At 33.6% G+C, this 16,965-nt stretch overlaps 1 protein-coding gene across 4 annotated transcripts; it reads left to right on the forward strand.

Moving 5' to 3' along the window:
• Positions 1-701: 701 nt before the first annotated feature.
• Positions 702-16,629, forward strand: Atet (ABC transporter expressed in trachea). 4 transcript variants are annotated; one of them, XM_069050176.1, is made up of 8 exons: positions 702-964; positions 8,842-9,068; positions 9,903-10,217; positions 13,902-14,476; positions 14,554-15,069; positions 15,122-15,222; positions 15,279-15,434; positions 15,487-16,629. In XM_069050176.1, the coding sequence occupies exons 2-8, from the start codon at positions 8,929-8,931 to the stop codon at positions 15,835-15,837; spliced, it is 2,154 nt and encodes a 717-aa protein (XP_068906277.1). In that variant the 5' UTR covers positions 702-964; positions 8,842-8,928; the 3' UTR covers positions 15,838-16,629. The 4 variants fall into 4 exon arrangements, with proteins under 4 accessions (XP_068906277.1, XP_068906278.1, XP_068906279.1 ...); XM_069050177.1 differs by lacking the exon at positions 702-964 and adding an exon at positions 1,374-1,527; XM_069050178.1 differs by lacking the exon at positions 702-964 and adding an exon at positions 7,539-7,559.
• Positions 16,630-16,965: the final 336 nt, after the last annotated feature.

The following is a 16,965-nucleotide window of genomic DNA, read 5'->3' on the forward strand; positions in this document are numbered from 1 at the left end:
GTATTACTATCTCGCAAGTAATTTATCTGGATAAATGATTTCATTAATTCCCCGGCACGTGATCTTCAATTGTGTTTTCAACTCGCTAGAGTTCATTTACCGTTAATCATGCGAAACAATCTCATTTTTTAGGCTCCTAAACCTTTAGTCTAGATGCAACAGTGCAAAAAAATCCGGATCTTGTGTTATACTATGTAGCAAATTCTAGTTTCAATTTCTCATAATCGGCTATCTGAAAATTTGAAATATTCTGCAATGCAATAACTTTATCATGCAACATAACATTTGCACCGTGACTAATAAAATGTTAAACAGTTTTCCCAAATGATTAATTGCGAAAAACTCCCTTAAGTGGCGTCTTGTTCGGCCGTCGTCAGAGGGTGCTGAGCTCGCAGGACATTCCTCAAAACAGATTTCATAAACAAAAAGCTGTGTCCACAAAACACCGTCACCCTCCGGTCCGTTTCGCAAAATTTTCAAAATTCACACGACCACCAACGCATCCGGTTTGTTGCTGGCGGCAGATCGCACATCATGTTGAAAAGAGAAAATCAATGCCGAGTTCCTTCCCCGGTTCGCGTGCACTCTCGCCGTTTTGGTCGAGAATTCTTTAGCTTTGCACACGAAATGACCTTTACAGTCGCACTCGTAATTCCGAGGCTCGTACGCTTGCACTGGCAGTCCGTATGAGTTATTTTCGTTCGGCTATGGTCACAGCATTTTCTGTCTTAAGCGTTGTGGTTAGCTTTGTTACAGTGACTGGGTGACCAATTCAAACGGCAAAGGCATCATGTAGGATGTTGTAGTTAACAGCTGATGATGGTAGTGGGTATATGACTTGTACGGTGTGGGTCATTCACAGTGGCAGTCGAAGTGTGCGGACAAATCGAAGCTGTCAGCAATCGCGAATTTCACGTACCTTTATTTTTGGATAATGGAAAGTGTCACGCTCATTTAACGATAGGTAGGTGAACATTTCAAATAATCAATAGGAAGAGTCGTCAATAAGAAATTATATTCTTCGACTATTAAATTATGAATCGGTGGTGTTTAATACTTGACGGATCTCATGGACACTAGTCTATATTTGTTGGAATCGTTCAATGTAGCAACGGAAGTAAACGTTGATTGCCAACAGCAAATTTCATATTTTCATTCGGCCTAACTAAACCTTTATTCGCGAAAACGTAAGTCCCTTCATTTAGTTTTGTTTAATATCAGCGTTTATCGTCGCGTTGTGCTGTCCTATTAATTTACGATGTAATTAAAACACAATGGGACAAAGACTGTTGATTCCATGTTGCAAAATATATTTTTATATCCAACAATAGTAGCATAGATAATTCCAATTAAAAAATACTTATTATTGTTTTGGCTATAATCTTATCACAGGTGTGTACCTGTGTCATTCACATCAATGCTAAATGATAAAAGAATAGTTTAAAATCGGTGGGTTTCTCGATTCCACATTTCTACAATATTTTTAGTGCAAGTGAAATGTGATTAAACTGAGCAGTGATGTCAGCGGTATGTACACACTTTTTTGTCGATATTTTTCCAAAAATATGTTTTTAATAAAGAGATTTAATACTCGTTTGGGTGACCTGCTAAATTAGTCCCGTTATTATTACATATATCCCACGGCAGTTTACAAAATCCGTAAATAGACCAACGTGGAATTCGCACTTTTACAAATTAAGGAAATGGAGCCACAATCTGTGTTTTGTCAAAAATCGTAATAGAAACACACTTTCAGCATAATCTATGTTTTATTAAAGTTTTGAACATCACAAAAATACATTATTAATAAAGCTCTTGTAATGTATGTCCTTGTAGCAAATTGCAGCCTACAGCGACGACCAATGACATACGAAGAACATCTTTGCTTAAATTAATGTTTTGAATTGTAAACTTACCAAAACATTCGACATTCAAATTTGGGAGAATTTAAATAAATTATCACAGCGAGCATTTAAATCGTTGTTAAAACCTGAGTTCAAGTACTTATGTTGAAACAACTGATACGTTAATAAAAAAATTTTTTTTTTGTTCGACACTGTCAGAATTTGAGAATTTTCTCCTGTGTGAACGGATTTTGATAAATGTCACAACTTGTCAAAACGAAACGTCAAGCTAATTTTAAACATTTTAAGCGATTTGGAGCCTTTAAGGGACTTGTCGAACAAAAAAACGTTGTATTCAACTCGTTCGTGTGTAAATTGGGCTCTTTATGGCATGAGTGGGCCAGGCACACCAGTGCCGTAAAGAGCTCAATTTACACACGAACTCGTTAAATAGACTAGGTACTATTATTGTTTGAGACAAATTTGTGGTGTTTCGTAGCATTTTGTGGTCGTGGTACTTTGACTTTTGACTGTGATCCTAGCAACATTAGCAGTTTTGTGCTAATGATACTAACGAATCAGAAAAAAAATGTGATACCTATTTATGAGAATGTCGAGTTTCGTTGCCTATCCAACGTAGTACTACTAGTGCTAATATCGTAAGAACTGTTGACTGATGTTATAAATCATACTAACAAAGGAACTGCGGCTGAATCTTTCAACATTTAAATTTATGGTCTTTGTGGTATCCGTTGATAAAAAAAAACAAGCCGGAGCGCAGCTTACATTTCTTTGTCAATTACGAGAAGTTGGTAAGTACAACTTTGTTGGCTCAGTGTATAGGTTTTGTCAACATTTCTTACGATTTTGAAAATACTTTAACTACCTTCCACCCTGATACATACTGACTTTTTTTTTGTTGTGGACATCATTTGTTAACAACAATTGACTTCTTGTGTGACAGTGATTTAGTTTTTTTGCAGTCAATATTCTACATGACCACCACAACATATCGTACATATTACCATATAATGGAATTTTTAATTTGTATCAAGTAATATTAATTACTTAGGTAGTTGAATTATTTTTAACATAAATATGTGAAGATGCCCCTGTTGGCCTTGAAGTAAATTGGAATTTAAGTATAATGTATGTGTACACCACACTAATGTGAGGTAAAATTTAAAAACGGATATAACCCGTAACTGCTTATTTTTCTTGTATCCTGTTGCGTGTTTTTTTTTCAGTAAAAACAATACGCTAAAATTGGCTCTAGTGTTAATTGTTTCACCTGTTCACATTTATTACTTACTTTTCTCGATTCATAAATATGTAATATTCAATTTTAAATTGTAAATAAATGATCTAATGTGTCACTTAACACTTTTTATACAGACTGTTTCCTAAAAAACGCCGCAAGCCGTAGCTCCGTTATTTATTATCCGATTTTAATAAACATAAGAAGCAATACAATGGTTTAAAAAACAGTACAAAACGGCTTAATTTTTTTTTTTTTTTTCAACATTAACTGATGTCAAATAAGTGTCATTTTTTTTTTAATGGAAACATGTGTATTTATTTTTATTTTGGTGGAGAATTTTTTTTCTGATTTCATTGATGTCTGTCACGACTTTTGCGCAATAAAAATTCAAGAAAATAAATTATTACGTTACGATGTTTCATTAATGAATTTGAAAAAAAAAGCGCGCCATGGAAAACAATAACAATGTCAAAGGTTCTGGAACTTCCCTGTTAGGAAAACGGTTGGGGTAAAGACGTATCGCTTGATTGCGATTTTTATTACATTCGGAAAACACTTGCAGCACGTCGGTCAGTTGATTGTTACCCATTACACAATCAATTAATAAACAGCAAAACCAGTTTATCAAAATACGAATGAAAGTACGACCTAAATACTTAAATGACATTTATCCCTTTGACATTGTCATTGTTTTCCACGGCGCCCTTGATTTTTTTCAAATTTATTTAAAACATAACCTAATAAAACTTTTTTTTCACTACTAGTAATAAAGTCTAGCGTTATCGGTTGTCATAGAACACTGAGAAGTTTCGTTTTTCTACGTTGGCTCAGTGACAGGTAAATAATTTTTCATTATTAACCAGTGGTGAATAATGGAACAACCGTCACCTAGCAACGAAAGATTGTCGTCTATTTCATTGGTAGACGATTTTCATACCAACTGTCAAGAAATGACAACTCGGACCCGTCGCATCCGACAAAATAATTTGATTAATAATTATTATCAGAAAGGGTTTTAACGTATCTAGTGGTGAAAAAAATAGTATATAAACCACGGTCCCTTATAGCCTTCGCGCCTTACAACCCTCGGCGCGCCTCGGGCTCTAATTTTGGCGCTCTGGCTATAATCATAAACTTCTCCACCTTGGTATATAATATACTATTTTTTCACTACTAATCTCTTGAACCGACCCCAGAAGTAGAATTTCTAGGTTAATAATAATTTCCATTATTAACCAAGGTCAATAATGAACAGCCGTCACTTAGCAACGAAACGTCGCATTAGACAAAATAATTTGAAAGAAAGGGTTTTAACGTATCTAGTAGTGAAAAAAATAGTATATAAACCACGGTGGAGAAGTCCCTTATAGCCTTCGCGCCTTCAACCCTCGGCGCGCCTCGCACTCTAATCTTGGCGCTCTGGCTATAATCATGAACTTCTCCACCTTGGTATAATATACTATTATTTATTTTCTTGAATTTTTATTGCCCAACGTGTTAGACATCATTGAAATAAAGAAAAAATCCTCTACCAGAATAAAATGTATTTAAAAAAACAAAGTGACACTTATTTGACATAACAGTTGTTAATGTTGAAAAAAATAAAAAATTAAGCCATTTTGTAGTGTTTTTTTAACCATTGTATTGCTTCTTTCGTTTATTAAAATCGGACATTAAATAATGGAGCTATGGTTTGCCGCGTTTTTTAGGAAACAGCCTTTGTGATCGTTTGTTAAAATTTATAACATGTACACATATCAAAAACCATTTCGTTTGTTGCAATTGTTGCAAATCATTCTTCTTTAGAAACATAGCCTTTGCTCTTTGTCCCCACCTTTAGTACGTTTAGTAAGTAATTACTGTCATGATTCGCCGTTGTCCTTGTAAAGTACAACATTGTTCTGGGCATACATAATTGCTCTATGGAATATGATGAATAACGACATGAAACAAATTTTTAACCGGTTTGGTTATGATTTTTTTTTACAATTGCAATGTATTGTTTTTCACAAACAATATTTTATCTGTACCTACATACAAGGAAAACTGTTAGTCATTTTCGAAGATATACACGTACCATTAAAGGAATAAGTTGAGAAGAACTTTTCTTAATACATTTTAAAAATACAGGATTATTCACGTAGGATGACGAGCCCGACAAGGTAAAAATGCAACCCAAAATACGATTTATAAAGCTACCTCGATCCCTATTACATTATCATAATACACATAAAACATAGATAGCTTTTAATGTCAAATACTAAGTATAAACGAAAATTGCAATGACTTAAACTAATAGAATACCTACTTGGATAACTGATTTAATTTTTAAAAACCAAAACATAATGTATGCTTTGTAAAATGTATTTTGGGTTGAATTTTTACCTGGTCAGGCTCGTCATCTTAAGTACGTAAATAATTCTGTTTTTCGCTTTCTAACACTAATAAAAAAAAATCGGAGCCTATATTATTAACATTTAACCTTTTGACCTTTTGACACATTTTGAGATTATGTTTGTCGTCATCCATATTTTTAATGGAAAATAACACCTTCACTCTACCTTAAAGCGGAACAAGGATGCTTAGAAAGTAATGAAGTGAAATCAATAAACAACCTGATCACAGCAGCTTATGAACATTTTTCCGCTTGTCTTTGATTGAAAAATATTTGACAGGTTGTAAGTATGTACAGTCGCGGAATCAAAATTTCGGGCATCATTTTTCTATTATTTCAACAAAATCTCTGTAAACCACCTTTTACTGTCATAATGACTGACATTCAAAAATTAAACTTTTCTGTTGCGGTCGCGCAGTCAGCTTTCACCTGCTGCCTACCTGTTATTATGCCACAAATTAGTATTTTTTAATGTAAATAAATAAAAATGACAAGAGTAAAAAATGAGGTTATATTAACGTAAAGGTTGTTTTAGAGTTTACAGTATGAAAATGACTGGGGTACTGCCCGAAATTTTAATTCCGCAACTGTACGATGAAACTCTTCATAGCAGAATGTACAGAATAAAACTATTCTCCATTTTTTTAGTTACGGAAATCGTTCACATTTTCTAAAGAAAGAAGAACTAAATGATATTGTCGAATATTTTTCGATCAAAAACTTGCAGAAAATAGTTCATAGACTTCTACGATCAGGATCTTTATTAATCTCACTGTATGTAGGTAGGTACAGTTGTGTTCAAAAATTTCGTAAAGTTCAAAAAAGTATTGTACAAGCTTTGTTGCATGGACGCTTCCTAGCAAAACCTAATAATGCTTATTGAACACAAAAATAGAAAAAACAAGTTCCACATAAAGACAAAGGCACATCCATGCTGATGTTCTGATATTTTTTAAATCCGATACACACAACCCTAAAGTAGCTGTGCAACACTTTAATGAAGACAACTGTACAGTTGGTTGCAAAAAAACGGGAAAAGAAAATTTTTCTAATGTAAATTTGGTTTTGTCCATTTGTCAATTAATGGTCTACTTGACAATACCTATCAATAATTTCAAAAAATTCTAGGTAATTGTTCACTTCAACTACTTCTGGAATTTTCGCGTTTTTTCTGGCTAGACAGCCTCAGGACGAACTCCTACATCGTTTCCCACCAGTCAAACCTTGTGCAAATGAAAACTTTCCTTACCCTTTAGTTATACTAAGACTTGGCGCGACCTTGACGCGACCTTGAAACACAACAAGAGAGAAAAAAGGCATTTGCACAAGGTTTGAATGGTGGGACACGATCTAGGAAGACGCCCTGAGGCTGTCTATCCAGAAAAAACGCGAAAATTCCAGAAGTAGTTAAAGTGAACAATTACCAAATTCTAACCTATCTCTTAAGAATGAAAAAATTGTAAAAATGTGTCAATTTTATTCTGACAGTTCCCGTTTTTTTTTGCAACCAATTGTATGTACTGTCGCGAGCAATAAATTTTGGTCGTCAATGTCATTTCAAAATTTGGTTAGATTGTTACAAATTTAAAAAATTTCCCTGTCTGATTAGATTATGCTCGTCAACAAAGTGTCAAAAAATTGAGAAAAAAATGATAATGTCATACAACATGATGATAGGTTATGCTATTTACGACCTTGACGACCAAAATTTATTGCTCGCGACTGTATGTATTTGGTTTTAAAGGTAAATAATTTCTTTCCTAATCTAGAAGTATTACTTAAAAATGTAGGTAATCGAAATACTTGTGGAGAACAATGCTGGACATTGGAAAACAACTGAACTGCCTGACTTTATTACAAAAGTACACATCTGTGTGTGGTTGTAGTTTACATAACTGCAATAATTGCGTTGAATTTCTGAGAAATAAACAAATTTGATGGATTAATTTGTTCTTATCTTTCACTAATCATGCTCCACACAGATGTCTTTTAGTTTTGCTTTGATCAAGTACATAAACATAATTAATGTAAAAAAGTTTTAAAAGAAATGGATAATTAGGTAAGTGATTACTGCAAACAGAACACAAAGAATAAAATAAAACGTTTTCAATGTATGTTGCGTAACAGCCAATTATCTTTTGTGTGGCAGAGAACACGGATGTTAGAAAATCCTAATAATTCTCATCGTGTTGGTAGACAAGAAGAAGTGTTTGGGTTCTAAAGTCTGTAAAAATTATTATTAGATTTTTAAATATTTATACTGGAATATACAACACGCAGATCCGCTCATTTGTAGATGGTGATTTTTGCATAACAGGCACCTATGTTCATTTATGATTGCAACAAAGTGTCTATAGTACATCCGTCCGTTTTATCGTTATCTCTCATATTTAATAAATAAGCATCAAGTAGTCAAGTACACATTCAGTTACAAACAATCGCTACAAAATTTTAATACCCAGTAGTATGTTTGCACAAATTTTATCATTCACGATGTCTATGGAGTCAAAATTTAAAAGTTGGAATCTTTATCTTGCACCTGCGACCGATGTCTGATTCACATAATAATCTAATCAAACTAAACTCAGATTAAAAGGTACTTGACTTTTATCTAAAGGTCAATTTGAGTATTTAGTCTAGTTGTTCCTCCTTTGATTGTGCCCTAAAATTGATGCTTTTGTCATTAACTCAAATTAATTAATGTGGATCGAATGATTTTCTTGCTCATAACCTTTGACACTGAAATTAGTCGCTTTCAAATGACCCTTCGTTGATGCAATTGTTATATTTTTATTAGACTGACGAGACTTTTTGTCGCCTAGCTCTGATTCATTTTCTCACAGGCTTTTTTATTCAGTTTGTATTTTATTTACATATCATTTTGTGACTTATATAAAAACAGTTGTAAAAAAACAGTCATAAATATGACAACCAGTAAAAATTATAAAGTAAACGTATTTATATTTTCTTTTTTGTTCACATTTTTTTCTCTCCAAACTTTGAACTGAAAGCATAATATATTCTGCAAGTATAATACAGGGTGAGCAACAATAACTGTTTCAGTTGGCAATAAAAAATTTTACATGAAATTTTCAAGACTGAATTGTGCCTATTTCGATTTGTTTTATTGACACTATTGACAGCTGGTATACATTTCATATTTAAACGTCTTGGTTTTTGTATTCTTTTATTAATAAAATGGTTTTCTGGTTGGAACATGACATAAAAGTCACCGAAAGTCACCAGAATTTATTGCCAACTAAATCAGTAATTGTTGTTCACACGGTATTTAATTTAAGTGGAATTTCGTTAATTAATTGTGAATAAACATTTTTTTCCAGGTAGTAGGAGCAGAGGCATAATATAATTTGTATTGGTTGTATTGTTGACCAATGTTTTTATGACGATAAGTGTATTTTGGAAGGAATATGGCAGATCCAAAAAGTATAAAAATCAACTTATCTACTGAAACTGAAGATGGACATGAATCAGTATCTTATAACGCTAGAGCCATCTGTTCACCTCCACCTAGAGAACTCGAATCACTCAACAATGCATCCGTTTTAAGGTAAGATACTAATATATACTAAGAAATAACAAAATCAGATAAATAACATAAAAAAAATCCGATTTTCCTGATAGCTAGCTTTTTTGACAAAATTTTACTATCACAGTAGCTTTAACTGGCAAAAACTAATACGTTAACTCTGTTATGCATATATTTGTCTAGTTACTATTTACTATTTTACTTGCACAATGTATCATTAGATACTACCACTAAAGAAGATAACCTCATGCTTAACCTCATGACCGCTTCATGCATTAAGCCCACGTTTAACACCACTTAATTTTCAAAACGCTCTACAATTAATGTGTTAACTGTACATATCAAGCTTAAAAAACATGTTTTTGCAAGAATTATCGTTTTGTTTCAGTAAAATTAGATCGTACTAAACCAAAATAAAATTCAAAAATAAAAAATATATCTGACAAAAGAATTTTACGGCGTGGCTGTAAATTCTACTGTGATATTTATAGGTAAATCTTATATAACATTTTTTAAAGTTTGCAACATTTTTTTCTGTCTTTAACCGAATCAAACGAAATGTTCTTATGATTGCGTTGTTATCAAAATGAATTAATGTCAAATTTAAAGTTGTCACATCAATAATAATTTGAAGGACACATTCTTTGTCTTTTTTTCTATTTATATTTTGTGATATGCATCAAGTTTTGGTAATGTGTAACATTATTGTAATTATAGTAAAATAACGTATTATTAACGTGAGTAAAAACCAAAACTAATAAACCATCGTACATAAGTGTCGAAATCAAATACTCGAATGACCGACTGATACTTTACTTCTTGAATTTTAGATATCTATGAAATAATGTTTTTCAGCGGCTCTCAAAACAACCTTTGCAACGGCTCGTCATCTGTGACAATAACTAGTTCTGGAGCACTACGTAAAGTTCCAAACAATAGTCCTACTGGTCATAAGAAACCGATGATATCTCTAACACATCTACCGAAAAGACCACCTGTGGATATAGAATTTATAGATCTATCATATTCGGTATCAGAAGGCCGTAAACGAGGTTACAAAACAATTCTAAAATGTGTAAATGGGAAATTTAGATCTGGTGAACTCACCGGTATTATGGGACCTTCAGGAGCAGGAAAAAGTACTCTAATGAACATTCTAGCAGGATACAAGTAAGTTTGCACCATTGTCTTCGAAGGTAGTAAAATTTTGTTGTAGTACAGGTGCTTGCAAAAAAAATGGGAAACGAAAATTTTCCTAATGTACTATCGGTGGACATTAAAACCTGGGACATCCAAAATTTGCTCATTGTATATCAGACTTTTGAATTGTCACTCAAAATAAAAATTGTCAGTATTTAAAATTAACTCTTTGAACGTAAGAGATGCTAGATCAATTGTGTTATTATATAAAATCATTGTCAATGAAAAGAACGTTAAAGAACTGAACTTTAACTTGGTGTTTCTGACAATATGTCATAATTTTTATAACCTTGTTTGTAAAAAGCCAAATTTACCCAATGTATATTTCTGATTTTTGACTTTATACAATTGTGACGTTTGTCCCAGGTTTTTATGTCCACCGATAGTACATTTGGTTTTGTCCATTTGTCAATTAATTGTCTACTTGACAATACCTATCAAATAATTTTTAAAAATATTGAATTTTGACGTTAATTCTAACCTATCTCTCATAAGAAGGCAAAATTGTAAAAATGTGTCAATTTTACTCTGACAGTTCCCGGTTTTTTTTTGCAACCAACTGTATGAAATAGCAAAAAAATAAATATAGAAATAATAGTATATAATTATACAAATTTTATAAGATCCTATATTGTCGCACTCGGGGGTTTAAAACACGACCAGCGTAGCGTAAGTAGCAAGTGCGACAAAATGTCTTATAAAACAACTGTATTTATAATACAGTATTTTTTCTACTTTGGTCTGTTAGTTTTATGAAAATTTTTGTTTGAACAAAATTTCATTTCACATGGGGGATTTTTTGTGTATGATGTTTGGGTTGGCAGGTACTTCTGATTGTTATTATTTAATATAATGTCACTTTTTTCACTACTAGTCTTAGAAGGCGTCATTATTCAGTCTCGAACTGAACCCAGAAGTAGAATTTCTCTCCTACTGGTTAATAGGTAAATTTTCATTATTAGAGGTCTTCCATTATCTCGTGAACCAGCGCAGAACGGCCAAATTTGTTCGCTGCGTTAGATACTGGGCGACCCAAAAAGCAAAAACATTAGACACATATTTTCATTCTCAGTCTGGCTTTCGAGTAGTACTGGTGTTGTGTTTCCTTGCGTTTTCGTCTTTATCAAATTACAATAATTATGATAATTAGAAATATTTTTAATTGAAACAGTTTCATTTTGAGAATTTTTGAAGGATGATGTTTTTAGAATTCACTTTATCCCTAGCTGACTCCGCCCTCGCGCAGGTTTGGTTCACGAGATAATGGAAGACCTCTAACCAGTGGTTAATAATGAACAGCCTAGCAACGAAAGATTTTCGTTGATTTCATAGGTTAACGTAGACAGACGATTTTCAATTTCGATAGCAACCGTTGAAAAATGAGAACTCGGATATTATTATTAGAAAGGGTTTTAGCGTATCTAGTAGTGAAAAAAATTGTATATAAACCACGGTGGAGAAGTCCCTTATTGCCTTCGCCCCTTACATCCCTCGGCATGCCTCGGAATCTAATCTTGGCGCTCTGGCTATAATCATGAATTCTCCACCTTGGTTTATAATATACTATTTGTAACCTATAAAACGTTGGACATTCAAGGTCCACTAGCAGAAATTACGTGATACACACTGCTAATATGACAAAAAAAAGTTTCCAAAAACAGTCCGCTTTTTGCGCCAGAAGGAGTTCCACTCCGTTTTTTTGGTACATTCTGTGTCCAATGGTGTATTATATCTCTGCGGTCTTTTGTATAATAAACAGCTAGTGTGCATATTGATTACTCATAATGCGTGATAAATACATTTAATGAAACTGGAATTTTCTTAATTCAATTTATATATGTCGGAATCTAGATTGATACCTAGTTTACTGAATAAAGAACTTCCGTATAAATTCATGAATCATTCAAAAAATAAAAGGTGATGGCTATTTTTATTAAGTAATAGTTACGGGGGGGGGATTTTGTCTTAATTGATGAATTCTCTATCTCTCGGAAAAAAAATATTAGCGACTGATCTTTTTTTAACAACAGCAAATCGTCAATTAAGCTACTTGTCACTTCACTGGTATGAATCATAGCTCACAAATAATGCTTAAATTAGTTAAAGAACATTCACCTAGGTTATGGTGAATGGCCGAAAATGTCTTCTTCTAAACAGTACATACAAAGAAAGTTGTTTAGTTAGGGCTCTATCTCATGTCAAATATCTACATCAGTAAACTGAAGTAATGAAAAAATATAAACAATTTTCCACAGTTTTTCTTCCTTGAAAATGGTTCAATATGTGAATACAAAAACGCGAAGTGTACTTGTCGCCACGCAACCTTGTAGAAAGACAGTAAAATGTATAATTTGTAGATATGTGTGCATAAATGAGTGTTTTACAAAAACAATAATTAGTTACCTACAAAGTTGCAAAGAAATTGAGAAAATTTTGAATTCTCCACAGTTTTTCTTCCTTGAAAATGGTTCATTTTGAAAAGAAATTGTTATTTACCTACATACAGGTCACGCGTTTTAGGATGGCGAGCGGCTTGGATGCGCAATGAAAGCGCGCCAGCCTGCCGTTTGAAAAGTCCCAGTAGCGGAGTCTTATTGGTTTATGACTTAGTTTCAAGAAATGTCCAGGAATTATTTAACCCCGGATAATAAAAGCAATGCCTATCATTTACACACAGGTAGACAGTTAACTGGAAATGCAAACAGCTTAAAAGAAACTTAGATATTCGATCTATTTTTTTTTTGTTGCGCCACTGCAACGACCCTTATTTACCGAACCGTTCCGAAGCACCAATGGTGGTGCGCCGGCTCTCGCCATCCTAAAACATTACGTATGCGGTAGCCTACATTTTACAGCGTGAGGTTTTTAGTTGACCGCGAAGCGGTTTTAAGAAAAAACCGAGCGATCTAAAATACCTACCGCATTATGTAATAATGTATTAATCTTTTTGGCCGACGACCCATTACTCGTTAATGTGTTGTGAGCAATAATTTTGCAAAACCTGTCAATAGCCGGACAATTTGATAAATGAATGGCAGAAAGTTATTCTGTTATACCGATGGACTGACATGCTTACGATTTACAACACAAGATGGGGCCATCAGACTTGAGACGAAATCAGTTAAATTAACTAACAGTTTTTTTGGAGATTCCTGAAAGCTTAAAATTTTCGTGCTAGTTTACACACTCCGTGCGGTAAAGAGTGACAGAGAGTGTGTAAAAATCAAGATAGCGTAGCTGTTCAAAATGTGTAAACATATCAATAGAGTTGAGGAGGCCAACTTTGAGAATGTAATACATACAGAAAGTAACTATATTTGGCAGACTAGTATTGTCATTATGTATTAAACATTCTGCTGATATAAATAAATGTTTCAATATGTGAATACAAAAACACAAAGTGTACTTATCGCCACGCAACCTTGTAGAAAGACAGTAACATGTATAATCAGTATGTGTGGGTAAATTAATGTTTTACAAAAACAATAATTAGTTACAAAGTTGCAAAGAAATTCAGAAAATGTTGAATTTATCTTAGGGTTAGTTAAAATTGGATAAAGCTTCTAAAATAATTAAAGAATTTGGCATTTACCTGTTTTCTTAATAAAACGCCTTCAAATTTCCTTTCCCTTTTAACCTTATTAATTTTTACAGGACGTCTAATCTAGATGGTTCAGTTTTAATCAATGGTAAAGACAGAAGCCTAAGACGTTTCAGAAAAATGTCTTGTTACATAATGCAAGATGATTGTTTATCGCCACACTTAACCGTTACGGAAGCAATGACAGTTTCCGCGAATCTCAAACTAGGAAAAGGGATAACTCGTTCAGAAAAAAAAGTAGTGATAAACGAGATTATAGAAACACTAGGATTACAAGATTGTATTGATACACACGCGGCAAGTTTGTCTGGAGGGCAAAGAAAACGACTCTCTATTGCCTTAGAACTTGTAAATAATCCACCAGTGATGTTTTTCGATGAACCGACTAGCGGCTTAGATAGCTCGTCTTGTTTCCAATGTTTGTGTTTACTAAAGTCATTAGCGAGAGGTGGCAGAACTGTGATATGTACAATTCATCAACCTTCGGCCAGACTATTTGAAATGTTTGACCATCTTTATATGTTAGCGGAAGGACAATGCATTTACCGAGGCAACGTGTCGGGATTGGTACCTTTTCTCTCAACCATGGGGCTTGAGTGCCCGAGCTACCACAATCCAGCAGATTATGGTACGCACTTCATCATTTCCTTTTACAACCTGGTAAAAATTCTCAGTTCGACTTTTGACGAACCGCTCTTTTTGCAGTGATGGAAGTCGCGTGCGGAGAACACGGCGACTACGTGCAAAAGTTAGTCGTGGCAGTCAACGCCGGAAGGTGTAACAATTTTGCGCAAAAATCTGATCTACACGGAAAAATTATCTCGAATGACATTGCTAAGGAGACAATACCGCTGAAACCACCTTGTGAGACCATTCCGGTGCCAAACGGCTTCTCTAAGACTCCCATTTCAACCCCAGCAACGTGCACCACCTCGTTACTGGACTCGTCTGAAAATCTACCCCAAATCGAGAAAAGTGGCTTTCCCACATCTGGTTTTCTACAATTTTGGATATTGCTAAAAAGAACGATTTACATCACACTCAGGGATAAAACGCTCACACGAATGAGACTCGTTGCTCATTTTATAATAGGAATACTGCTCGGTTTAATTTATTACGATATTGGCAATAACGCAGCTAAAGTAATGAGTAACGCTGGGTGCTTGTTCTTTACTACGATGTTTACTATGTTCACGGCCATGATGCCCACCATTTTGACTTGTAAGTGATTCTCGGTCCATCACCCAATAGAATTATAAATCATACTTTTCAGTTCCAATGGAAATGTCTGTGTTTGTGAGAGAACATCTAAATTACTGGTACTCGCTGAAGGCGTACTACTTTGCCAAAACCCTGGCAGATATACCGTTTCAGGTACTGTTTCAATACACTTGCTTAAATTGACATAACTAGTCCAATGAAAATTTTAGATAGTTCTAACTGCGTGTTATGTCATGGGAGTGTACTACTTAACTTCTCAACCCTTAGAAGCCAAAAGATTTGCCATGGTTTTGTTAATATCGGTGCTTACAGCGTTAGTGTCGCAAAGTTTTGGACTGCTAGTAGGTGCTGCTTTTAATATTGAGGTGACAATTTCTCTTATATAGTTGGTGGAATATCAACAACGTTTTCTTTCAGGCGGGAGTATTTTTAGGACCAATATCAACGATACCATTAGTGCTATTTTCCGGATTTTTTGCAAATCTGGATGACATACCGTTCTACTTAACGTGGGTGCCGTATATGAGCTACGTGAAATACAGTTTTGAAGCGACCATGATAGCGATATACGGTTTGGGTAGACCAAAGCTTGTTTGTCAAGTCGATTACTGCCACTTTAAATCCCCGACTAAGTTTTTAGAGCAAATGGCTATGAAAGACGACATGTTAACTTTCACTATCGATGTTGTGGTCCTTTGCGGACTTTTCGTTGTACTTAGGGTATTCGCATATTTTGTGTTGCGAATTAAATTACTTCAAGTCCGTTAAAATTTAAAACACCGTAAATTACAATATTTCTTATCATGTGATAGTCTAGTGAATTTTATATTGTGATGTATTTACATATAGATACTTTTTACGTGATGATATTAAAATTAGTATATTATTTTATGAAACACGGCGTGTATTAGGTATTAATTTATAATATGCAGGGGATTTACTCAATCACACAATTTTAGTTATGAGATTAGACGAATTACAAAAGGTACTACGGAGTTGTTGCAACACAGTTTTTTCTTATTCAACTGATGTACATATATTTATATAAAATCTAATATGGTAGGTATCTTACTGTAAATAACAATAGGCAGTTTTTTATCAGTAATCTCATTACTAAACGATAAAATTAAAATCATTCACCTATCATATTAAAGACGTGCAATTACATGAGATTAATTTTATATTTGGTGTATTGGGTACCAGTGGCTGCACTTTAAACTGCTTATTAACAGAACCGATTCGGTACTGACAAAAAATTGCCAAATAGGTATCATTTCTTCTACTTTTTAATACAGCACCTGTGATGACATTTATTGTATCCATGACAATATTTAATTTAATAGACGCTTTTTAGGCACCAAAAAGTATTTAAGTAAAAATATTTTTTTTATTTTTTAATAATTAAATAGATTTTTCTGTATATTTTTATTGTTCTTTGTAGAAAAAAAAAATCATAAGAGAACTGAGATTGTGCCAGCTCTTGATAGGTACTCTATTGTCTATGTTACTCCACTTTATATGTACACGTTTCACACAAAATAAATTTTTTGTACTACGGGATATGGAATATTTCATTACACCCGAAACACATAATAATGGTACCCTAATAAGTTGATAAATCATTAACGGAAAAATTTGTAATTGAACTTTTGATAACGCTCAGATAACAAATAGACTGCAAGTGAAAGGGCTCATTGCGAGGTAGGGGAACACTTGTTCGAATTTCCTCAACAGGAAATACAATTTTTGTGAGTGTGCTGTAATGATTAGTATCTAAGAAAAAATCAAAGTAATCTTCTCATCTTGTATGTATACAAGACTTTGAAAATAACTTACTGTAAATTCGCATTTAGAGGTAGACTTTTTTATTTTTATGTAAAATTTGTTTGGGAGGTT

The sequence above is a fragment of the Tenebrio molitor genome, chromosome 6 (assembly GCF_963966145.1).
Source record: "Tenebrio molitor chromosome 6, icTenMoli1.1, whole genome shotgun sequence".
In the NCBI taxonomy this organism is placed as follows: domain Eukaryota; kingdom Metazoa; phylum Arthropoda; class Insecta; order Coleoptera; family Tenebrionidae; genus Tenebrio; species Tenebrio molitor.